Below are 27,487 nucleotides of genomic sequence, written 5' to 3' on the forward strand. Positions count from 1 at the left end.
GAAACCCCTGCTTTAAAGTATCCAGTGTTGGTGGGAGTTCATGTTTTACTTTGATGAACAGATCTAGACAATGTGTTATGCCAAGAAACGGTGTGATGGAGACACACCATATGATGCGAAACCACACAAGGACCTGGAATGTCTCAGTTTTTCAGCACACTGTCCCAGCTATCTCTTCATCCCAGTGACTTTGGCGTTTATGTCTTCATATGAACATCAGCGCCTCAGTCATGATTCCGCATGTTTGTGTTTGAGGCCTGTATGGTCTGAAGTCTAGCTGTGTCTTGGCTTTGGGTTTCACATTCAGGTTGGTCACACTTCTGGCCGAGAGCTTGACATTGATGGATCAGAGGAAAGTAAGATGCCCAGAGCTGATTGGTCAGGTGTCACGTTACCGTTCAGAATAATGCACAAAGATGCTGGCAGGCTGGGCCGAATCAGAAGCAGATGGCAAAGCAGGCTGTTGCCTTTCTGCTCATGCCAGCAAACTTTCCTTCTGTCTCCAATGTTTCAGCCGACTAATTTCACTAATTTTGGCAGGATCCGCATGGAAACATTGTTCGCTTTTTGGATTGCCGTTCAGCCTGTGAACTGTGCTATATGTTTACACTGGGATAAGACCTGATATTAGCTTTCGAAGTTGACTGTATGCACTCCAGAAATTGGTTTTGTTGCTGCTTTTCTAAATTGGATTCATTAAAGTGAGGTAATGCATTGCTGTACCTTTGTCTGAACCTAATGGTAGTGTCTGAAATCTATTTAAATGTGTAAAATGGATGTCTACCTAATTTTTATTAAATAAAATGTATGAATTATGTTTACTGATTAAAATTCAGCAGAAATCTAAATTCAAAAGCACACATGCAGTAAATTAGATTTTACTATTATTATTATTATTATTATTAGTAGTAGTAGTAGTAGTAGTAGTAGTAGTAGTAGTCGCAGCAGCAGCAGTAGTAGTTCTGTACACATAAAAAAGGCTGGGTTCCACAAAATTTATTAATGAAATAAGTATTGAACACGTCATGTTTTTTTCATGGGAATAATATTTCTAAAGGAGCTGTTGATATGGAACTGAATCAAATTTTGCTCAGGTGTGATTTTATCACAGACAGCAACAGAGTGTAAAAATTTTGATGGTTCTGTGGGTCTCGTCTATAAAATCGGATCATTGTTTTGTATTCTATATTGGATTCAAGTCAGGTGATTGGCTGGGCCATTCTACAACTTGATATTTTTTTCTCTGAAACCATTTGAGAGTTTTCTTGCCAGTGTTTTGGATCTTTTTCTTGCTGAAATGGCTACCCTGGTTTCATCTTCATCATCCTGATAATGTAGATGTTTGGACTGAAGCAGCTAACAATAATTTACAGTGATAAAGAGCAGAGGATTGCTAAAGAACTACTGGGAGATTTCAGCTGCTGTCTGGTCTTTCTGCACCTCCCTTTCTTCATGTGTTCAATATTTTTCCCTGTGTCTTTTAACTTTATTACAGTACACATAACTTCATTTGTAAACTAGTCAACAGTACCTTTAGAAATATGTTTTCTGAGAAAAATGGTGACATGTTCAATACTTATTTTCCCCGCTGTAAAACAGTTAAGTTGTCCCCTCAAAAAATCAAGACTTGTTTTGATTTGGCTCAATTTAAATATGTAGTTTGATCAAGCAATAATTTATTTTGTATGTAGTAGCAGTAGTTTACTAAGTTACTAAATGTAACAAAATAAAGTTAGAAAAGTCACAGAGGTGATACCATTTTAAAAAGTACACTTTTGTACAGTGTAAAACCCAATGTGTTAACTCAAACCGTTAGAGGGAACCAATTTCGGCAAACCATTTGAGTTTTGAAACCAAATGGTTTGAGTAAACTTATATATATTGAATCATATACACCTATACTATTTGAGTTCACATCACCAAACATTCAGACTATTAGTAACTTAAACATTTTAAGTTCGGTTATCAAATCTGTACAAGTTCAGTTAACTTAAATTAATGTAGTTGTAACAACCGTAGCTACTTAGGAAATCGATTGCAACAAATGGTTAAAGTAAATCGCTTTGAGTGCCTATAAAAGCGCTATGTAAATGTAAGGAATTATCATTATTATTATTATTATTATTATTATTATTATTATTCAATTTATAGATAAATTTAAATAAAATATTTATTTCAGTCAAGCATATAAAGGGTTTATACTGATATCTTTAAAGGTGCATATGAGTGCATATGAGCACTAATAGTATTACACAGTATATTTATTATTTGCAATTTAGTTTTAGTCATTTTCAAAAGTTACTCAGTGGCATGCAAATGTTAAAAAACTTAATAAAGTTTATTAAAATTGTATTATTATTTATAATACACTCATAAGTATAATACATTTATAAATATTATACTGATTTTAAATAGACTGACTTTATCAGAGAAACAAGCAGCAATCATGGATTGCACCCTAGAGTGTGTGATGGAACATTGCATGATTTTTTTTCTCCGATTCATTTAATCGCATTAAACCTATTTACACCTTTTAGCTGCAAAGTTTTCAGCACTCTCCTGGCTTTTATTCCATCACCCTGGGAGCCGTAGTGCCATATCAGTGTAATGGCAGACGCTCATTGCTCAACTAGCACTCCCGCAGTTATCAGTAAAGCCCCAGTCAATAGACCCAGGTCACTGTTCCTTTGAACGAGACATAAAACCCAGACTTTACCTCTCACTATGTCTCAAATGGCACATTCCTTTGGCCCAGTGCCTCATTTCCCCTGAAGGGTCGACCTGATATCCTGAAGCAAGGTGAGATGAGCTGTACATTATGGCTGGATTATTTCCTCTTCATGGTCCACACACAGATGATGGAACACTGAAATACAGTACCCATTAATATTGTTACTCTTGGTAAATATGAGCAAAGAATGCTATGAATAAAATGTCTTAATATTTATCCTTTAATCTTTTGCTCAAGATAGTAACAAAAACACTTGAGTTTGTTTTTTAATGAGAGTATATTAGTAAATTGTAACAATTTGTGGTGATGTTGTTGACATTGTATGATTGTAATTTTGGAAACATTTGACCCTGAGGTCCAACTCTCTTCTGCAGTTCTTGAAGATTTTTGGATATTTGTTTGGTCATTCTGACCATCCCCATTAAAAAAAAAGTGCATTGAGAATAATAGACACAAGGGGCCCTATCATACACCCGGCGCAATGTGGCACAAGGTGCGACGCAATAGTTGTTTGCTAGTTTAAGCTGGGCGCAAAAGTCGTTTTGGGGTGTTGCGCCACGCTGTTTAAATAGCAAATGCATTTGCGATCTTATGTGCGCCATAGGCGTTTTGGTCTAAAAAGGAAGGCGTTCTGAGACAGATTGGTGGTGCGTTGCTATTTTGAGAAACTATAATTTTTCAATAGACCAAAATAAAACCCGGTCTAAAGTCCAGCGCAGAGTTGCACCTGGCTTACACACTGCTTAATACACACAAGATGTAGAGCAATACGCAAATATCTTTACATATGAAAAATAATTAAAATATTAAGGATATATATAGGATATAATAAGGATGACGGATTTTTCTGTCCTTATTTTAGCAAAAATGGATTCTGACACGTCCTAAAAGCGTTTGCGCCCTGCACTCCGCGCTCTGCGCTTTGCGCATGGATCGACAAAATAGAGCCCAAGATCTCTTCCTGTCTGATTCTGCCCTAATGGTGAAAACTAGCATTTTCAGTGTCTTTGCTATTTTCTCATAGCCACTTTCTATCTTTCTAGCTCTGCAACCTTTTGCCACACAATCAAAGCTCTGTTCTTTGTTTGTTTTTTTCATTGTATTGTAAAATGCATGAAAAGTGTCCAGAACCACTCCCTAGCCACTATATAGCGCACTATACACAGTAGGTGTCCGTCATATTGTGGTGATGTCTACAGTCTGAATGAACAACTGAGTTTCCTACATTCGTTCACTATACTTTATCCAATCTGATTTTGAATGAACATTTTTGAAGTGCCATTTCATAAAATCCAGCGCGAGGGGACAAAAAGACAAAAGAAGAAGAAACACAGCTCAGGAGAACACCATATTTTTTCATAATTTATGCCAGGATAGTTATATCTTTTATGTATGTAGATATTTTTTATACTTTTGTAATTTTCTATATTTATATACTATGTTATATAATATGATGTAGTATGTAAATATGACATTTTTTATGGACCAATATTGTGAAAGTAATGTTTTTATTTTTAAATATATATTTTTTTTTGTTCTCTTAATTTATTTTTGTTCTCTTTGTTATCAAATAATACAGTAAATATCACAAAAGAATGATGCATTCAATTTATAAAGCCAAAAAAGTTGCATTACAGGATGGTAGAAATTGTTATCAACACACTGTTCCCCTTCGGGGGGAACTTCAGCACTATAAGTGGATTTGATTGTAAAATCCACGCATTGGGGAGGTTCGGTTCAGAAGCTACTCGTCTGAAAGAGTATTGAACGGGCCAATTAAGAATGAATTGGCAGCGCAAGCCTGCGCAGGTGAGCATCATAAGCAAAAACTGAGTATATAAGCTCACCTGGCGCCAGCAGACGCTATCCTTTTCGCTTCAGAGACTTTCTGATCGAGTCGATGAGGGTTCCTCCTGCTGTGACCAGCGATTCTAAGCGAACGAGAGCATTCTCCCGGTCCAGAGTGTGTACACGCAGTGGCAGACGGTCGAGCTGGGGGAAGCGATCCGTCTAACAGATGGTAGCCCTTACGCCCGATGACACCGGAGACCAGATGTCCACCGCGGCATCGGAGGGTGGGCTTTCATTGTCCGATGATGATCCAGACCCGCTCGCCCCCTTCGGGCTGGTGAGCGCTGTCACTACGGATCCTGAAACGGACATGTTAGCCGTGCTTTCCCGGGCTGCTTCGGCCGTGGGTTGGAGATGGTTTATCCCCCAGCTCCGCGGCCGGACCGACTAGAGGGGCGTTCCCTTCTTCCCGGAGGTGCACAGTAGGCTCACGCGGTCTTGTAAAGCACTTTTTTCTGCTCGTGCTGCGTGTTCCTCCACCCTAACCACTCTTGACGGTGAAACAGCCAGGGGGTATGTGGCGATTCCTCAGGTTGAGTGCGCGATGGCGGTAAATCCGCGCGGCGCCTCTTCTTGGCGGGGTCCGCCTCGTCTCCCATCCAAAGCCTGTAAGTTATCTACCTCCCTCGGAGCTAGAGCTTACATAGCTGCGGGCCAGGCTGCTTCCGCCTTGCATGCGATAGCCACCTACCAGCGCTACCAAGCGCAGGCGCTGGCGCTGGCCGAGCTGCACGAGGGTGGGTCCAACCCAGGCTTACGAGCTTCGCACCGCCGTCGACTTAGCTCTTCGGACTACTGAGTCCGCTGCGTGTGCGTTGGGGAGGACGATGTCCACATTAGTGGTCCAGGAGCGCCACCCCTGGCTGATATGCGCAAAGTCGACAAAGTCCGCTTTCTTGACTTCCCCATATCCCCAGCCAGGTTCGGCGACACTGTCTGTGAATTCACCCAGGAATTCAAGGCGGTGAGAGAGCAGTTGGTGGGTGATGTCTTATCGGCGGTCCGTAGCCCGCTCCGCCCGCCGTGCCATTCATACCTGCTCCTCGCCGAAGGCGCCCGCCTACGAGAGCTGCTCCGCCCCCGCACACGCCTCCGGCGAAGCGAGCGCGTCGGGCACCTCGGAAGCAGGCAGCCCCCCTGCCCAGAACGCCGCTAAGTCCGGCAACGGACTGCGAAGCGCCCCTGGGACAGGCCATCTGGAGAAGAGGGAACTTGCTCTTTCCCCGCTGGAGGGCGGGGCCCCATTTCCAACGGCACTTTTTACTGCCATGAAAACATTATGAAAGGGCACTTTTCACTTCCCCAGATGTGACAGCCCGAAATCTGCCAGTCTGGGACGCTATGCTTTCTAGCTTGCAGATTCGGTGCGTTTCGCCAGTGGCTCACGAGCGCTGGGAGGACGGTCTCCTTTCTCCCACCCCTCGAGCCTCCCCTCCGGAGCTCGGGTTTGGAGTGAGAGCAAATATCTCACCTCCAGCTTTTCCGTGGGACCCGCGAGCTTCCCGGATCAGCACACCCACTCCGCGCTGCCCCACTGCTGGTACGTCAGCGATTGTAGCGATGAGTCCACTAGCGAGAGCTCTGCCTGCCTGGTTAGCGCGGGCCAGCTCTTCGCGGTGGCTCATACGCACAATCAGACTCGGCTATGCGATTCAGTTCGCGAAACGGCCCCCCAAGTCACGGGTGTGTATTCACCAGGGTCAGCCCCCTGTCCGCCCCTGTCTTGCGAGAGGAGATTGCTGTCCTCCTGGCGAAGGATGCAATCGAGCCGCTCCCTCCAGCCGAGATGGAGAGCGGGTGTTACAGCCCACGCTTCATCGTGCCCAAAAAGATCGGTGGGTCACGGCCAATCCTAGATCTGTGCGTTTTGAACCGCTGCCTGCACAAGCTGCCGTTCAGAATGCTCACGCAGAAGCGCATCCTCCGGTGCGTTCGTCCTCTGGGTTGGTCTGCAGCATTAGACCTGATGGACGCGTATTTCCATGTCTCCACTCTTCCTCGCCACCGACAGTTTCTGCGGTTTGCGTTTGAAGGTCGAGCTTGGCAATACAAAGCCCTCCCCTTCGGGCTCTCTCTGTCTCCGCGGGTCCTCACCAAGCCCGCGGAGGGTGCCTCAGCGCCCCTTCGGCTCGCGGGCATCTGCATACTCAATTTCTTTACGACTGGCTGATTTTTGCCCTCTCTCGGAGCAGTTGATTATGCACAGAGACAAAGTGCTCTGGCACTTCCACCTGTGGGGGTCAACCGAGAAAAGAGCAAACTCGCCCCCGTGCAGAGGATCTCTTCTCTCGAGCTGGAGCTGGACTCGGTCACCATGGCAGCGCGCCTCTCCGGAGAGCGCGCTCAGCTGATGCTGTACTGTCTGAGAGAGCTCTACAGTAAAATAGTGGTCCCACTGAAACTATTTCAGAGGCTCCTGGGGCATATGGCATCCGCAGCCGCTTCATGCCGCTCGGATTATTCTATATGAGACCACTTCAGCACTGGCTTCACGATTGAGTCCCCAGACGCTCATGGCACGCGCGCGCACACCGAGTCTCTGTTACTGCGCTGTGTCGCCGCGCCCTCAGCCCTTGGAGTGACCCCTCGTTCCTACAGGCCTGGGTGTCTCTAAAACAGGCGTCCAGTCTTGTTGTCGTTTCAGCAGACACTTCCAACACGGGCTGGGGGGCTGTGCGTTGCGGGCATGCGGCTGCGGACCTGTGGAAAGGTACCCAGTTGCATTGGCATATCGCCTGGAGCTGTTGGCAGTGTTCCTCGCTCTCCACCGTTTTTTTCCGGTGCTGGAGCGGCAACACGTGCTGGTCAGGACGGACAGTACGGCGGCGGTGGCGTATATCAGCCGTATAGGGGGTATGCGCTCTCGCCGCATGTCTCAGCTCGCCCGCCGTCTGCTCCTCTGGAGTCATCCGCGGCTGAAATCGCTGCACGCCATTCATATTCAGGCAAGCTCAACCGTGCAGCCGATGCGCTCTCACGGCAGCCTTGCGTCCTGGAGAATGGAGACTCCACCCCGAGTCTGTTCAGCTGATATGGGCGCGATTCGGGGAAGCCCAGATCGATCTGTTGCTTCCCCCGAGATTGCTCATTGCCAGTTGTTCTTTCCCTGACCGAGTGCTCTCGGCACGGATGCACTGGCTTACAGCTGGCCTCGGGGCACGCGCAAATACGCGTTTCCCCCAGTGAGCCTGCTCGCGCAGTTACTGTGCAAGGTCAGGGAGGACGAGGAACAGGTTGCTGGTTGCGCCTCTCTGGCTCAACCGGACCTGGATGTCAGAGCTCTCCCTCGCGATAGCCCTCCCCTGGCAGTCCCTTCGAGAGAGCACCTACTCTCTCAGGGACAGGGCACCACCTGGCACCCTCGCCGATCTTTGAAGAGATTTTTAGACGCGAGGAAGACTTAGGTAACCTCCGATTGCGGTGGCTAATACTGTCACTCGGGCTAGAGCCCCCTCCCCGAGCGCGCCTATGCCCTGACGTGGAGTCTATTCACTGAAGGGTGTGTCTCTCGCTGAGAAGACCCCCGTAATTTGCCAGATCAGCGTTGTGCTTTCTTTACGCCGAGAGAAGTTGGAGAGCAGGCTGTCGCCCTCCACACTCAAGGTTACGTGGCTGCCATCTCCGCTCTCATAACGCGGTGGCTGGCAGCACCGTGGGAACGCATAACCTCATCATCCGGTTCCTCAGGGGCGTTAAGCGAATTAATCCACCCCGCCCCCTCTCATGCACTCTTAGGATCTCGCCCTCGCTACACAAGCCGCGTCAGATCCCTTCGATCCTCGACTCAGTATCTTTCTGTCCCTGAAGACAGCTCTGCTGGTCGCGTTGATATCGATTAGAGGGTCGGGGACCCGGAGGCATTTTTCGGTCAGTGACTCGTGCCTGTAATTGGGCTGGCTTCTCTCACGTCCTGAGACCCCGCCCGCGATATGTGCCCAAGGTTCCTACCACTCCGTTTTAATACGAGGTAGTGAGCCTGCAAGCGCTGCCCTCGGAGGAGGCAGACCCAGCCCTTCTTATTGTCCAGTTCGCGTTTTGCGTATTATCCGGACCGCACTCAGAGTTTAGATCATCTGAGCAGCTCTTCGTCTGTTATAGCGGTCGGCAGCAGGGAAGTGCCGTACCGAAATAAGTTCCCACTAGATTGTGGATGCCTTTCTTTCACTATCAGAGCCGAGATGAGCCGCGTCCCCCGAGAGCGCGTGCGCACTCCACTCGGAGCTTCGCATCCTCTCGAGCGCGCGCACGCGGCGTCCCTCTAACAGACATCTGTGGAGCTGCGGGCTGGGTGACACCCAACACATTTGCAAGGTTTTACATCTGCGAGTGGAGCCGGTTTCCTCAAGGATATTAGGTAACCCTTGGTGATTGAGGAAACAATTCGGTAGGGTGTTGAAACACGCTTGCTGCGCCATTTTCCCTAACACGGAGATACGTGCGCCTTTTTATCTGTCAGTAAAGTTCCCCGTCAGGTGAGCCCTGCAGATTCCTCCGTGGCCCCCAGCACTGACTCAGCGGAGGAGTCACTTGCTGGCCCACTACGTTGTAGGTCTGCCCGCTGGTCAGCCCGCGTTTTGGGTAAAGGTGCCTGCTATGCGTGATCCCCACTAGGCGATCCCATATGCTTATTCCGCCACGGTTAAGTCCCCCCCCTGGGCGGACCCGTGTCTTCCCTCCCCGCTAACCACTCTTTTGCTATGCGTACTCCCCCTTTTTAGGGCTAGTCCATATGTAAATTCTGCCATCTATCCCCCCTTGGGTAACGGATGGCCTCCGCAGCGTCCTCCCTATCGGGATTGCACGCTTCCCAACGTACTGTCGTATTTTCCTAGAATTATCTAGATGCTCACGACTTCCCAAAAAATATATATAAATCCGTAAAACTTCTGTTGAAGTAGGATAAATTAGGGCCAGGGACACGTTGGAGGACCGCGCCCCCCATGATGTGGGTGTGTCACGCTTGCTTGACTATCTCCTCATCGGGGGTGTTGGTAAGGTGCAGTCATTATGGCGCTTTCAATGGGCTCCCAATGCGTGGATTTTACAATCAAATCCACTTATAGTGCTGAAGTTCCCCCCGAAGGGGAACGTTCGAGGTTACTAAAGTAACCCTTCGTTCCCCGAGGAGGGGAACGGAAGCACTATACTCCGTCGCCATAATGACTGTCCCTTAGCTGTTGAAAGTCTCTTCAGCTTAAAAAGGATAGCGTCTGCTGGCGCCAGGTGAGCTTATATACTCAGTTGATTGCTTATGCCGCTCACCTGCGCAGGCTTGCGCTGCCAATTCATTCTTAATTGGCCCGTTCAATACTCTTTCAGACGAGTAGCTTCTGAACCGAACCTCCCCAATGCGTGGATTTTACAATCAAATCCACTTATAGTGCTTCCGTTCCCCTCCTCGGGGAACGAAGGGTTACTTTAGTAACCTCGAACGTTCTCTGGCTCACAATTTAAAGTCACTGTCAAAAAATCAGTTATCTGGATAGTATTACTAATTATTATTAATAATAACTATAATTATTATTCCTTGCATTTATATAGTGTTTTCTGGACACTCAAAGTGCTTTACACATTGGTGAAACCTCCTCATCCACCACCAGTGTGCAGCATCCACCTAAATGACCCGACAGCAGCCATATTGCACCAGATCACACACCAGCTGATAGATGGAGAGGAAAGGAGTGATGAAGCCATTTATGATATGGGGATGGTTAGGAGGACAGTGGGCAAATTTGGCCAGGACATCTTGGGATTTTTATTGACAGTTAAACATCTCATCGGAAAGACTGCTCACTGAGCAGTATAGAGTCCCCATCAATATACTGGGGCATTAGGACCAACTCAGACCACAGGTTGAATGCCCCCTGCTGGTCTCATGTGGTCTCCCATCCAGGTACTGACCAGGCGCAGCCCTGCTTAGTGGGCGACCATGTGAGAATTGCAGAGAGCTAGCTGCCAGCAATTAATTCTCTCTTTCCTAATTTAGTGCACTTAACTGTCATAGACAATAATAATAATAATAATAATAATAATAATAATAAGGATTAGGTAATGAGTAAACAAGTCAGTGGTTTTGGCCAAAACTAGAGCTGTGTTCCACTCCACTTTTAGACACACACTGACAAACTTCCCTTCCCTTGTTCACTAGGGGGAATCCCCGCTGCCATTGTAATGTGCATTCCACTTAAACAAGGGAGAATTACATGGACACACCCTCGATCCCTTGATTTTTACAGAGGAAGCGAGATGGCTTCATATGTCTACTCTAGCACCTATATAGCCCAGTGTGCAATGTGATTGTGACATAACAACAGTGTAATTCCCAAGTGCTTAGGGTTTAGGGCATGTCCAAACTTTTTGTTATGAAGGGCCAAATACCAAACTTGATTGAGAGCCATGGGCCGAAGGTAAATATAAAGCTGTATACAAAGTTGCCAGGGATAATGTCCTTATTTATTTCAAAATTAATAGAAAACATGACTTTAATCAGATTACTTTACACTTTATAATTAATCTATTATAATGAAAACATAGGAATTCCATTGTTACCACAATTAAGTTTAATGCCAAACACACTTGTCAAGCTGCATCTGCTTTTGCCTTGATTTGCTCTCTGAGGTTGTTGTGTTTTTGTTGAGCAACAGGATGTTTATTACAAAAAAAGTATATTTTTTAGTAGCTTAAAAAACAAAACAAATGAAAGGTTAAATTAAATTAGAAACGACTTTGTATTTTAAAGCTATTAACCCCAACCCCCCAAAATTCTCCCTCTCTTCTCTGATGGAATGGCGGTCCAAATCAAAGGTTACAATGGGCCAACTTTTGGCCTGCGGGCCCTATTTTGGGCTTCTCAGGTTTAGGTCATTCTATTTAAACCCATTCAGATGTTCTACCAGTAGACACACTGTATATCTAAGCTAAAGAGATGGGGAAAATTGTAAGTGAAGGCCATAAAAATTGGACTGGAATGTGGTTGTAAACCCTTGAGCACTTAGGAACTGCCCTATTATGACGTCACAATCACAATCACATTGTCTTCTTGAACATATAGGAGCTGGAGTGAACATATGAAACTGACTCTCTGTCAAAATCGAGCGGTTTAGAGTATGTCCATGTAATATTCCCTTGTTCATGTGATGAAATTAAACTCACTATAAAATGGCAGGGGGTATTCCGCCAAGGGAACACAGGGATTCCAAATGTGACATTTTACCCTTGAAGGGCACTATGGAGTGAAAAAAATCATGGCGGCCAAATGGAAGTGTTGTTCCATACCAATGTGCTCAAAACTGGCCACTTTGAAGAGCCCTTTTGAATGAAGCATTTGGAAGCATACAACTGAAGGACACTTCGGGCCATAATCCTTTGTGCAGGAAAGTTGTTTGGCGTCACACACTTTGTTCAATTTAGAAGTACTTTTTCAGAGGGACCCCCCAGAAAGTTTAGAGCATAGATGAGCCCTTCTAAATGGAACCAAGCATCAGATAAGTTTGCCCTGTGTGTTACCATATATTTTTACCCCAGTGAAGCAGGAGGTCCAGACTGAAAGAAATTCTGTTCCTAGTCACACAGGTCAATTTAAAAAAACATATAAAATGGAAATTGGAATATACTTTCAGTTATTTTGCTCATATGAATTTAAAGGGTTCAATAATTGTGGCACATTAGTTTACGATTTTTTTTATTATTATTACTGTAATTCATTTGCCATTTTTGTTGTCAGTGAAAGCAGAGTTTAATGAAATGTTATAACATTTTAAACAATAAAAGCATTTTTCACAGCCTTCTTTGCTCATAGATACCAAGGGTGCCAACATTAGTGGAGGGCACTATAGGTCCAATTAATTTGCACCCACTGAGATGCCTTTTCTTTCTCTTTTCACAGATTCTCTTGCTAACTATATAAACCCTTTCGCTGCATCAAAGGTTTAAGTGATAAAAAAAACAGTTGAGAGGTAATTATTTCCATTAGGGATGCTTTCTCAAGCCCCCTGCCACCTCACACCCGTAACGTGATTAATTATAACGGAAATGTTTAATCTCCTTCTCCCTCCATTGCATTTACATTCGGTTAATGACTGTGAGAAATATTTACTTTACACCCGCGTGCTGTGTAAGGTGAAGCCGAGCCTGTTTATTATGTTTAGCCAGACGCTAATTGCCAAGTCAGTTGAACGCCTTGCCAAATTGGTGTGCAATGTTGGAAAGCCTGTTCATTAACGCAGACGGTTGTTTTTTTTTTAGGAATGGATGACTGTGAATTTTGGGATTGATAGGATGTGATTGGCAGATGGAGGGCATTGAGGGTGTGGCAGAAACAGCTGGCGGCTTCTAGATGACAGATGTTGACTGGCACATTGATTTAATATGCATTATGTTTACCTACAAGGTGTTGACATTGCCATGTCGTTCTGGTTGACAGCTGGTTTATGCTTGAGAATATTCGCTGGAGACTGCTGAAGTGACAGGAAGTGAGATATATTTGAAGAAAGACTCTCATTTTAAAAGAAGGATCAACCAGTCAGCTCTTATTATATGATGCATGTGTCATTGAATGAATGACTCCAGCACACTTTGAAAAGTAGTTCAGTTTGTTAACGTTTGATAAGTGCATGAGTTAACATGAACGCCAATAACAAATTCTGAAGCATTTATTAGTTTTACTTAAACCTTGTTAAAATTAAATGTTGTATCATTGAGATGCTATTCTGGTTTTTATTAATATTGCAGTTTGAATTTTATTTAAATTATCATATGCATTTGTTTCATTTTACAATATTTTGATTGGTATTTTTTTTTTCAGTGATTTATTCATTCATTCATTTATCCATTCATTCAATTATTCACTTAGTCATTGTCTGGTGTTTTTGTCACTTTGCAATTATTATTTTTTTTCCTTGTTTTTTTTAGCTTAAGTTTAACAATGTAAATGGGGAATATAATATTAGCAACTAGATGAAATAAAAAGTTAAATAAATTTTACAAACAGAAGTGTGTTCTTTGTAATGTGTTTGATTCAAAAATAATATTACATGAATATTTAGATTATATGAGTGTTGCATCGTATAAAAGAAAACTAAACTTTTATTAAATTAATATGAATCATTTTTAAAATAATCATTATTTCTTAGAAAAAAGGAAACAATAAGAAAAAAGAAAATAATCTTTATGAAAAACAAATAATAAATAAATAAATTTCTCAAAAGAGAGTGTGGAAGCCACACTTCGAGAAAAAAACAACAAAAAAAAACTATGAAACAAGAATGAATTTGACAGAAAGGCCCCCTGAAGACCATTATGACTATCAGACCATTTCTGATGGCATTAAAAAAAACCTACTCAGGGCACTTTGAAGGGAAAACAATCATAGCAGCTGTTGTTGTAGTGTATTTCCAGACTGAAGTGCTAAAAAATAACTGCTTCAAAGGGTCCTTCAAAATCAAACACTGTCTGTGAGTCAAAATGATTAAGTACGTCTCTCAAAATAAGTCAATTTATGCTTTTTATCATACGGGAAGGTTAGTTCAGGTTCACATCAGATTGCAGCACAAATTTCATTTATTTAAAAGCAAACGAATATCATGGAAGACAAACAAACATATACTGTAAAACATACATTGTAGTTCTTGTTTTCAAATTATTCATTAATCCATAAAACTAAAAACATTTGTGTTATTTAAAATTAAATAATTGTTAACTGTAAAGGAATTAAAAATGGTAAAAAGTTATATAAAAATGGAAAATGTGCTTTCATTAGTTTAACTTGCTCTGAAAGCCTGAATCAAAATTATATAGTAAACACAACTAAAATTCCAATGAAAACAAATGAAAACTGCTAAATATAATGATAACCATCATAAAAATTGCATTCTGATATACTGAGAGAATACAAAATGTGCATCTTTCACTAATATATTCTATTCATTAATGACCAAAAATTTTATTGCGTTTCATCCAGGGCCTACTCACACTATGCCATCCAAACCGTGCCCAGGCCCATTTCCTGTATCGTTTGAGAATTGTGAGTGCTCTGAATTGGTCTCAGGCATAGTTCACTTGGCCGGCCCTGGCCGGGTTGGAAGAGGTTTGCCTGAGCGTGGTTCACTTGGGTTTTGGCGCGGTGTGCTTGTGTGTGAGTGCAAAACGCACCTAAGCCCGAAACTGAAAGCGAGACAAGACTTTTAAGTGACTGTTTCATATGGATTTATTAATAATTCTTACTGTTCAGTGAACGCAAACTGTTCGCAGTTTGTTAAAGACGCAAACCCCTCACTGCATGACAGCTGCGCAGCTTCAGCAAACCTTCTAATTCCTGCAGCACGAGTACTCTATGGTTGTTTATGAGCGTCAAAAGTGGCTGATTTGTTCGGCAAAATATTTGACTGCGTGTCACTGCATATCAAACAACTTAAATGATATAACTGAAGAAATCTCCACTGTGCTGAGCGAGAGCGCTTACTGAACAGCGCAGCATGGATGACATAAGCGTGCCCAGGCCTGAATGTAATGTGAGTGCGGGCCGTTGGGGGAGAAGGGAGGGAGGACTAGCGTGCTGACACCTCTGAAATCTGATGCGGCACCTCATTTTACCGATTTCCCTTCTCACAGACCAGTAAAAAATATTCTTCTGCAGACTTGTAGCTTGCATAAATTTAATTTAAAAACACAAACAATTAATCATGATGATGTCAGTGGCTTTAAATTTACCTTTTAACTTAAAATGGTTATGAAATGGTGCTTTAAAATTAGTGCTTAATTTGAAATGTAGATCAATGGCGTAAAGACAGATTTACAAGATTATTAGTACAACGTCTAAAACAAAACAGGCTATAATTTTAGGCTATATGATACCAAGGTTCAAATTCACCTGTTGACAAAAAAAGAAGACGAAATAATCTTTCAAACTTGTTTAACATGTATTTTAGCAAAAAAACAAAAAAATTAAAAAAATAAATTATTTTAAAAAGACTGATTTGCGCCCACCTTGTTTATGCGACAGACAGTGTGTCCTTGTAGTTTCCTCTGCATAAATTTAGATACATTTTCATAATAAATTTATAGGGAAGAAAACATTTTATACATGAAGATTGAAATAAAATAAAAACAAAAAACTTTTCTTTTTTTTTTTACAGTACATGCACACTATAAACGCTACTAGTTCAAGCTGTAATTAAGTTAAATTGGCCCACCAGTTTGATTGCGCAAATGCTCCGTTACCTCTGCCTCCTCTGGTCACATCCCGGATCTGTAAACCCAATTTGTTCTGGAACCTTGCAATTTACAAATTAAGCACTAGTTTCATCCCTATATTGACACTGTATATCAATTAATGTCAGCAATGTAAATGAAGTTACAAGACCCACTTCAATCTGTGTCTGATTTTTCTCCTTCTCCTTTCTCAGTATCAGACAGTCAGTTTTGGAAGCAGGCGCTGTCAGCCGGGGATGTGGATCCCGCAGTTAATTCACTGGAGGATTTGGAGCATGGTGACAGATGCCAGAGATTTGCTTCGCTCTGCCATCACACCTGCATCAACACCCGCGACTCCTACCTGTGCGCCTGCCACCCCGGGTACACACTCCTGCAGGATGGCCACACCTGTGTGTCAGGTAGCATTAGACCCTCCAAGCACCTCTTGATTCCTTTCAAACTGTACATACAGTATGGTCAAATAATTCAGACTCTAGATATAATTTTGATGATATTTTATTATTAGATGCAGGACACTATAGTTTATTTATGTAAGTGAGTATACAGTAGCAAAATAAAGTAAATAGTGGCATATTGTTCCCACAAAATCTCCATACAGTGGATTAAAGGCCCATAGGAACTGAAGAAGCTGCTGCGGAGTCTGAGAAAATAGTAAAGTCTCTAGTAATAAAACATCTTCACATTTCCTGGTTTCTTAGCAGTTGGGTAAACAAACAAACAAACAAAAAATGCTATAACAGAGTTTTTACTAGTTTAATTTTACAAAAAAATGTCAGAGAACAATGTCAATTTTGCTGTCCTGAGCATAGATGCTACATTAGAAAGATCTTGCAAGTGTTAACTCATTTCTTGTAATTTGATATGAGTATGATTTAATACATTGTAGCTTTAAATGTATGTGTGTGTTTTTTCAGAAATTCAGTAAAGTCAGGGAAATTAATCTCTTGCATTGAATGGAAAACATTTAACATGGTTTAGATTGAAGTGTTCACTGAATATAAAATTTGTTGTTAATTTACAGCATTCAGGCCAGGCGTTTTTTTCTTCAGTTGAAAAGTAAGCAGCTATCATTCAACAAAATACTGTATACACCTAAAGATGGTTAAGAAGCAGCAGGATTTGTGTTATTCATAGAAATTCCCAGTTGAGATCTGTTTCTGTGTACAAGACAGCATACGCAAGTCTTCAAACACTCACTATCAGCCCTGCATTAAATAGAGGAATTAAACTTAATACCAGCTCAACATCCTGTGTGTGTTTGAATGTGTGTGTGTGCTACACTGAACGTATCTGAATTCAGAATGACCTCCGAGTTTGCATTCGGGTGCGTGTCGGTACATACAGCAGTCTAGTGAAGGTTTTTATGATGAGTCAGTAAATTAAACATCCAGATATAATAATATTTTTAAAACCTTTGAACTTTGAAAAGCCACATGAATAATATTCATTCATTATATATCGTAAGCAATTTTACAGAGGTAAAATGCTGTTAAAATTGCTATCCTGACTTTATTTTACATTGTCCTTCATGCAGTTGCTGCAGTAACAACAGCACATTTTGCCAAATTAAAGAAATTGCTCACCCAAAAATTTAAATTATGTCCTCATTTACTTACTCTCAAATTGTTCCAAACCAATTTTTACTTTTTTAAATCTGTTGAACAAAAAAAGGATATATATTAGAACATTTCAGAAACTTGTAACCATTGAATTCCATAGTAGGAAAAACAAATACTATGGAAGTCAATGGCTACAGGTTTCCAACATTCTTCAGTATATCTTCTATTTGTGTTCAAAAATCTAACTTTGGAGCCTATCAAATAGATAAATGTATATTTACAAGTACTCTGTACTTTTACAAGATTTACAATCACACTTATGTTGCCAGAATTGTAATAGAACGTTTAAAGCTATAAAACTTAATTGAAACCATTTTATTCCTTGGATTAATATTAGTGGATTATTATAAACAACTTATATAAATAAAAACCTGTAGTTTATTTAGCTACATAGCAAAATCCTTAGAGCAAAATTTAATCTGTTTAGATAGTATTTGGTGCCTCTCTAAATTGAGTGTAGTTCCTCAAGTTAATGTGACAATAAAAGAGTTAATTAGGCAACAATTGAGCACTGAAGATGAACACCTGCTGTAATAACCAGAAACACAGAAGAAAAACACAAAACTACAACTTACTTCAGTCACAGCCTTAGATGAAATCAGCTGTAATTTAATTGATTGAATCTCTCAAAATCTCAGCAGAGAATCATTAAGCCACTTCACATACGCTTTACTTATTACCAACCTGTTCACCCTTATTTAAAGAGGGGCCAAATACACTTTGATCTGAATACATTTTAGGATTTTGCTAGAATTTTAGGATTTTGCTGTGTTTCCAAGGTTAAATTTCTTATTTTTATTCACAATACCTTGATGTGCTAGTATAAAAAAACTATTTGACAAAAACTTTCAAATTAAACAAAAAAATATCTAAAAATATAATTAACTATTTAATACAATAACATCAAAAATTGCTTTCAACAATTCCATTTGTAACCTAGTTTTAAAACGCAAAACATTGATTGTTAATGAATATTACACTCCCTCTTTTCTGTATAATGAAATATAGCAGAACTGAAAAATGTATACATACTTTGAACCAACTTTTAAAAAATTACTGTAACTTGTTACAGCAAAAATTTGTATTTTTATTAGTATTATTTATATTATTGAATTTGATTCAATGTAAATAAAAAAATTGTGGTGAAAAACAAATTACATTAACACAAAGTAAAAATTCTGTATACTGTATATTGTTTAGACCAGTGGTTCTCAAACTGTGGTACGTGTACCACTAATGGTACGCCGGCTTCCTTCTAGTAGAACGCTGAGATATCAAATGTGTCATACGTATGTACATGCTACATACATTTCAAAATTTATCAAAAATTATTTATATATGAATATGGCATATAATATTATTTCTTGTTTGGCATATAGCCTATATTTCTGAGGTCCAGGCAAAATTTCTAGGTGTTGATTAATTGGCTACCACATGTTAATACTTTACATTTAAGTACAGCACTTTTCTTTTTACTTTTTAAGAACATTAACCTACCATTTTTAAGTTTTATAAAGCACATTTTAATTTAAATGTTGACGTTTTTAGTTTTTTGTTTGTTTCTTTTTTTACATAGTATAAGCACAATACAGTGTTAACATTAATAGTATTTATAATGTTTAAAACAACAGAAAATAATCTGCCACGTTTTAGAACTGCAGAGCTGTAGCTGCTTTACTGGGCTTACTACGCTATTGTTTTTCAGTACTGCTCATTATGGTGGTACTTGAAGAGACAATTTTGTTCTGAGGTGGTACTTGAGAAAAAAAGTTTGAGAAACACTGGTTTAGACCATTATTATTATTTATTTATTTATTTATTTATTTTACTTTGGCACATAGTAGATTTTTTTTAAGTTGAATTTATCTTTTTTTACCTTTACAAAAACACTGAAAAAAAATTCAAGCAGTACTTGAATGTCCAATTAAAAAATCTTTCTGAATCTTTCATTTCAGTTTAATATTATTTATTTTATTTTTCAAGTAATCTGTTTTAAGTTCAAAACATAGTTAAATATAAATGTTTAGATTAAGAGCTCAAATAAGAAATATTTGTTTTGACCAATGTACAATTTTACGGTTACTCACACAGGTCAGTGCATCCGTATTAAACAGAAGCTTAATATAGTTTGTACACTTATGGACTTAAAAAAATATTGTTTAAGGAAAATGATTTATTTTTCATTGGCTCAATTGATCAAATTTACATGTGAAACCAGTACCATAATTTGTTTTTATTGGATGAAAGAACATTTTATTGGGATTTTGATTATTTTGATTATCTTCTTGTTTAGAACAAAAAGAGATTTTAAATAATTGACTTTCTTCAACAAGACAAATATGCTTTGTATCATGTTTAAAAAATTATTGTTCTCATGGAGATGGAAAATATTGTTTAAGGCAAATCATATATATTTTTATTGGGTCAAGTGTAAAAATTTAGATGTGAACCACTACCCTATTTTTTATTTATTTATTTATTTATTTTTCTTTTTTTTTTTTTGGATGAATGGAAGCTTTTTCCAATGTAGATATGGGATGGTTCACAAAATAGTTTGATCCCTACTTACAACAAAATATAGTTTTTCTTTGGACCAACCTACTGGTTTAAAGTTAAAAATACTACTTTGAGAAAAAACATATTATTTTAGATTCTCCTAGGGTAGGGGTGTCCAACCTCAGTCTTGGAGGGCCAGTGACCTCCATATTTTAGTTCCAACCCCAATTAAACACGCCTGAATTACTAATCAAGTTCTTTCTAGGTATACTAGAAACTTCCAGGCATGTGTGTTGAAGGAAGTAAGAGCTAAACTATGCAGGACACCGGCCCTCTAGGAGCGAGTTTGGACACCCCCATCCTAGGGGTTCCATTTTTGCTTTAAGTTAAATTAAATAAAACAGCTTAAAACCAGACACCATAATTTTTCACTTTATCCAATATAAAAATGTACTTTGAGTGAAAGACACAGTAGTTTTGCTGTTCAGTAGATCCAAAATGACAAAAAGCATCATAAAGACATCAAAAATATGTAGCCCCTCTTTGAATTTTTTTTTTTCTTAAATATTTCCCAAATGATGTTTAACTGAGCAAGGAAATTTTGTTTTATTTCGGCTAAAATAAAAGCAGTTTTTATTTTTTAAAAGCCACTTTAAAGTAAAAAAAAAATAAAAAAAAAATATATATATATATATATATATATATATATATATATATATATATATATATATATATATATATATATATATATAAGCCCCTTTAAGCTATATTTTTTCCCTGTATAGAAGTGTCTTGAAAATTATCTAGTCAAATATTATTTAATGTCATCATGGCAAAGATAAAATAAATCAGTTTTATTAGAAATGAGTTATTAAAACTATTATGATTAGAAATGTGTTGAAAAAAAATCTTCTCACCATTAAACAGAAATTGGTGAAAAAATAAACAGGGGGGCTAATAATTAAGGGGGGCTAATAATTCTGACTTCTACTGTATTTCTCATAGCCACAATGTAAGTCAAAGTAAATCTATGAATTAAATCGATAGAAGACTGATGTTCTGATAGCAGCAGTCTATCTCGGCTTTGCCTGATTTGCTGCAGTTTGTAATTATTTGTCCCGTTTCCCTGGTAATTCGGCCAAACCCTAACAACACCACTGCATGATGTGATTGTCATCATGTGTCAATGTTGTTTTTGTGTCTCTGGTGACATAGAAGCGTTGATAGAGATAGACACTTGCCTCATGATCTCATGTCAGCAGTGAACTATTGACACAAACACAGAGAACTTCCTCAGTTGACTTCAGGAATGGCAGGAATTATGATGACAAGATATGTGTTGGCAAATCAAATCAAAACACACTCCATGATTTCTCATCTGGTCATGATTAAATGTTGGAGGAAAAACTCTCCATCGTATGTGCGGTTCTTTGACCAGAAGGTCCATCTGACAGAGCGTGTAATGAAAAAAGCGTGACTCATCGCTCGGAGATTTCACTCTTTTCTGTTTTGTGTAAACAGAGAACCAGGAGGAAGACAACAGAGTTAGCGAGGAAGACCGGATCCCTACTGCAGTGCCAGATAAACAACAAACTACCACTCAGATGCCGGTCTTACATAACCCCTGTGCAGGTATGAACTGTTAAACATGCTGTAAATTTATTTACCCCAAGGTCAAATACCATGTCATTGATGTTTGATTTTCAGTATAGTATCTTAATAAATAATGCCAGCTATATATTTTATTACCTTATATCCATAAGTTTTTTATTTTTTACTGCATCAATATATGTACTATACTGTTTATATTAAATTATGTCTTAAACCAGGGGTCACCAATCTCGGTCCTGGAGGGCCGGTGTCCCTGCAGGGTTTAGCTCCAGCTTGCTTCAACACACCTGCCTGAACGTTTCAAGTATACCTAGCAAGACCTTGATTAGCTTGTTCAGGTGTGTTTGATTAGGGTTGGAGCTAAAATCGGCAGGACACCGGCCCTCCAGGAACAAGTTTGGTGACCACTGTCTTAAACAGTTGAAGGCACAATTATCAGCTCACCTGTGAAATTTGTATTATTTTAATATATTTCCTAAGTGATGTTTAACAGAGCAAGGACATTTTCACACTATTTCCTGTTATATTTTGGCTTCCGGAGAGGCCTCTGGAGTTTTTACATTTTTTGAGGGGTCAATATTATTAGCCCCCTTAAGAAATCATTTTTTGATTGGCTACAGAACAAGCCACTTTTGTCCAATGAATTGCCTAGTTAACCTAAATAACCTAGTTAGTATGTACTGTTATTGTAGCAAAAACAAAAGAAAATTGGATAACACTTTAGTTTAGATCAGGGGTTTAACCCGAAACCCCCAAAATAACAATACCAGTGATTTGTGAGCCCCAATATCCTCTGAGGTGGTCATAAATATATCTTGCACACAACGGTGCACACATACGAATAGGCCCATTTTAATATTTGTGAGTGCTGTAAAGTTGCCATAAAAGCTATTGCTGTCTTTATTATAACGTAATCACCCCAGGGGTCGCAAAAAAATCCAAAGGCTGATGGCTTCTTATTTGCATTTTTTAATGTAATTATTTATTTTTTTCTGTAGGTTAATTCTACTAGTTTAATAAAGTGAATTAGATTTAATACTGTGAATTGCGACCTAAAGTCTTACCTAAATGGATTATAAAAAAATTTGTATAACCTTATTAAAATATGCATCACATCTCATATATTTGTATTTTCCCTATCTATCTATCTATCTATCTATCTATCTATCTATCTATCTATCTATCTATCTATCTATCTATCTATCTATCTATCTATCTATCTATCTATCTATCTATCTATCTATCTATCTATCTATCTATCTATCTATCTATCTATCTTCTTAGCAGATGGATGGATGGATGGATGGATGGATGGATGGATGGATGGATGGATGGATGGATGGATGGATGGATGGATGGATGTCTGTCTGTCTGTCTGTCTGTCTGTCTGTCGGTCTGTCTATCCATCCATCCATCCATCCATCCATCCATCCATCCATCCATCCATCCATCCATCCTTCCATCCATCCATCCATCCATCCATCCATCCATCCATCCATCCATCCATCCATCTGCTAAGAATGTTTAAATATTTTAATCACAAATTTTTTATATCTTCATTTATGGCATGAACTGTTTTATAGTTAGAGGAACTTAGAATCTTCAATTTGAAATATATTATTTTATCAACAATTGGTCTTTTAGTCACATCTTGACATTATTGTTTAAATTCTTACACTTGTCATGAGGATGTCGCAGGATTTCAATGACCTGTAAGATTCTGGCACTGTGACAGAAAAGTAAATTGCAGTGTGTGTTTCCTCACAGGTTCTGTATGGTCGTTCTAATGCTCTGCACCGCATGTGTTATTATAATTGAAACATGCTGAATAGGGGAGAGAGAAAAAAATCACTTACTCATTTCCTCATCATCCAGCAGGCTGTCCAGAAGACATAGCGCTTCACTAGATAAGTCCATATGCCACAAGGTTTAATGTATCTCTGCCTTGGGACTGATGAGAGATGTTGAAGGACTAAAGCATTTACTGGAAGTCTGTGTCTTTTCGGAGGCACCGTTGTGTTTCTGCTGGATCAATCAGAACGGAAATGATCTAAATATGTCTGGGCGACTCATTATGTCATGCTGATTATCGTTTAATTTTTAACTGTTTGAAGTCATACGAAGGCCCATTCTGAAGGCCTGTTTTAAGCTGTGTGCTTTTATATCAGGGTTAAGTTTGTTCATTAGTGCCAGGTGGTGAATTGTTAAAACAAAAACACAAATGGTTGATTATTTTTCAGTTTTGCATTATTATGGTCTATTTCTCTATTAGTTAAAGACAAAATTATTCAGTTCTGGGACATTTTAATCCTAATATTTTGCAAGTGATGTTTAACGGAGCAAGGAAAATATTTACATTATTTTCTATTATATTACTCTTCAGGAGAAAGTCTTTCATCTATATAGTCTATCTAGTCTTTATATATGTCATCTAAATATATATATTTTTTTATTCAACATCATGTGGACAACATGTGATCACATGAACCCACATGTGGACAACATGTGAAATTCGTGTGGACAACATCACATCTGGAAAGCATAGACTTGTTCGAGATGACCCATATTATACATGAACAGCTGGCGATCAAATGTACATGTGAAAAACGAAAACCAGATATGAAACGTTTTCACAAAACATACATGAATACATAAGGAAACTGTATAAAGGCAAAAACACATTTTTTGTTTGTTTTGTTTACTAAACTTTATTTGAATGAGCTATCACTTAAAAAACAGCATGTTCATATTTAGCAAGATTGGTAAAAAAGGTGCACAACCAACAGGAACCAACCAACAGTATCTGAAGTTTTTGCAAAAATTACTTAGTACAAGCGTGAAAGCAAAATATTAAAGCAGTTAACTGATGCTTTGACACGTTACCTGATAAATTAAAAAGACAGAAGAGTCGTTAGATAGAGACAAGACTTTTTAAATATCACGTTTAACGACTCAAGTGAGACGCGATCCAGTGGTACATCCTTGGAAAACTGTCCGACATGTACTGCTCTCTGGGGTTTTGTGCTGAAGACTGCTAGAGCTCAGACACGCGTGTACGCTGCAGCGCATTACAGTGTGTATTTGTGTGTGTGCGTGTAGTAACGTGATGTGCGTTTTCAGCTATATTGTGTGGAAGGAGGGCTTTTCAGAAATGCTAGATGAAACGCCAGTGTGGACATGGATCGTTTATGTTCAAAAATGCCATTTTAAAACAGAAACATATTAGTGTAAATTAGGCCTAAGTGTGTGTATTTCGCCAGCGAGTTTCTGCTGCGACAGGGGCAGGGCAGAGGATCGCAATGCGAGTCCAGCATCGTGATGTCTATCGGCCATCGGCGATGTACAATAGCATCGTCTATCGACCCAACCCTAATTTGTGTATCAGGGTATCTATTTTTAAAACTGAGGTGTCACACTGTAGTTGAGGATGCGGGATAGAAAAGCACAGTATAGGTGCAAATATGTTATATTTAGCTGTATGACATTATTAAATGACCAAAAGAAATCAAAACAGACAGACAACAAACAAATGAATCCAGGAGTATTACATAAATGAGATGCAAACAAACAAGGAACAGGTGAACATAGTCTTTAAAACAGTGAGCTTTTGTGAAAACTAAAACTGAGTGCCAAATCAAACACAGCTATAATTTTGATTATCAATTATGTTGTATAATATATTAACCTGTTCACAATTTGCTTAAAGGTCATTTTATTTCATGTGCTTAACATATTATAAAGGGTACAAGTACATTTTTATTTAATTTTGATTTGTGAATGAATTATCCCTTTAATGTAATGTATGTTGTGACATGCATTAACCAACTTTTACTTCTTTCTGCAGGTAATGGGCTGTGCTCTCAGAAGTGTACTGTGGTTCAAGAACTGGCCCAGTGCTCCTGTTTCACAGGATTCTTTCTGAAACCCGATGGACACACCTGTGAAGGTAAAGCACTCGAAACAGATGTAAAACAACACATATACACACTCTCCTCTGAACACCGCTGTCACAAAACACTGATAAAACTGTCAGAACACATTAGCCAATGCCTTACTGTGCTAAATCGCTCATGTATAGCAGTTTTACTCAGAAGATTATGACAGGTGATTTTTCATGGCGTGAACATCATATTCTTACCTGCGGATCTGCTTGCTGCTGCTTCACTGATCCATGACCAATTACTCTCCTACACCCGGACTGTAATAATAAACAGTGACCTCAGCCCTGGGTTCGACAGTTCGGCTGTCTCACATATACATCATCCTGTCTGATCTGACAGCTTTACCCCATGATTATTTACTGTACTGGTATGTGTTGCAGAGGAACAGTTTGAAGGTCTTTTCATTTTATATACTATGCAGGTCACAGAGGGTACTAGTAGAAATCATTGTTTACCTGATACTGTAAACCTACACCTGACAAAAGTCTTGTCCTCGATCCCAGTTGAAAGAGCAACAAATAATAACTTGACTTCTAGCTGATCATTTAGAAAAGTGGCAGAAGGTAGATTTTTCAGATGAATCATCTGTTGAACTGCATCCCAATCATTACAAATACTGGAGAAGACTTATTGGAACCTGCATGGACCCAAGATTCTCAGAGAAATCAGTCAAGTTTGGTGAAAGAAAACATTCAGTAACTTTCAGAATGTGGTGTGCGAGAAATCTGCAGAGTGGATGCAACACCAACAGCCTGAGGTATCAAGACATTTGTGCTGCCCATCACAACCACAGAAGAGGGCAAATTCTTCATCAGGATAGCGAGGATCTCATACTTTAGCCTCCACATTAAAGTTCCTGAAAGCAAAGAAGGTCAAGTTGCTCCAGGATTGGCCAGCCCAGTCACCAGACTTGAACATTGTTGAGCATATCGGGGGTAATTTGAAGAAAGAGACGTTCATAATGAATCCAAAGAATCTTGATGAACTTAGAAATCCTGTAAGAACACTTTCTTCGCCATTCCAGATGACTTTATTAATAAGTTATTTGAGTCATTGCAGATATATGGATGCAGTCCTCCAAGTTCATAAGAGTCATACAAAATATTCTTTAAGAATATTCTATTTTTTTTTTCACTGCAGCATGACTTTATATTCTATACTGTATATTATTTATGTTAAGTGACAAGAATTTTATCTAAGCAAACTCAAACCTTACTGTCCTATTTAAATAATTAAATATAAATAACTAAAAAAAGCTTAATCTAGAGGCCTTTACCCTTCATATAAGCCACATCTGATAACAAATGATCAACTAATCAAGTTATTATTCGCTGTTCCTAAAACTTGAATAGGCCACAATACTTTTGTCAGGTAGTGTATTCAGCAATACAGTATTTGCTGTTTTCTTTGCTTGACATACAGTATAACTCATGCGAGTGAGTTGAGAAGTCTGACTAAATAAACATTTGGCAATGTGGTGTGGCAAAATGTTTTAAAAGTGTATTTTCCTCAAAATGTCATTCAGTAATTTTACATAATAACATACAGAATTAAATAACATCCTTAATATCCTAAATTGTAAACTTACCAAGTAATAATTTAGTAAATCTTTTTCTTTTTCAGCTCATAAAAAAAAATTGTCTTGTTTTTAATACGAAATTGAAAATGTAAGGAGAATTCTTCACCTCAATTTTGCTGATTTTTGAGATCACAAAGCAAATTCTTCTTCATGCACAATCACAAACAACATATAAGTAATATTTTCAGTCCCACCTTATATTAAGTGGCCCTAACTTCTGTGTAATTGCATTAAAATATAATACAATGTACTTAATGTGTTTAAAATGTATTGCGGAACGCGTCTGATGCTTTTGAGATGGGATGCGCGTCAGGTTAGGCACATCCTTGGTGGTGTGGGTAGGTTTAAGAGTAGGTTAAGGTGTTAGGGATTGTCAACTTTATATATTGTTGCAGATGTAATTACATGCAGGTATTTAATCAAACATAAGTACCATTTAAAACAACCA

General features: G+C 39.3%; 1 protein-coding gene across 4 annotated transcripts in view; it reads left to right on the top strand.

The window, feature by feature from the left end:
• fbln2 (fibulin 2) overlaps positions 1-27,487 on the top strand; it is a 153,958-nt gene that overhangs the window by 92,113 nt on the left and 34,358 nt on the right. For all 4 annotated transcript variants that reach the window (XM_073916775.1, XM_073916774.1, XM_001341241.7 and 1 more), the window contains 3 exons: positions 15,985-16,191; positions 21,430-21,540; positions 25,364-25,465. In XM_073916775.1, coding sequence (XP_073772876.1) covers positions 15,985-16,191; positions 21,430-21,540; positions 25,364-25,465 — 420 coding nt within the window. The remainder of the gene's footprint in view (positions 1-15,984; positions 16,192-21,429; positions 21,541-25,363; positions 25,466-27,487) is intronic.

Source organism: Danio rerio, chromosome 11 (assembly GCF_049306965.1).
Source record: "Danio rerio strain Tuebingen ecotype United States chromosome 11, GRCz12tu, whole genome shotgun sequence".
Lineage (NCBI taxonomy): Eukaryota > Metazoa > Chordata > Actinopteri > Cypriniformes > Danionidae > Danio > Danio rerio.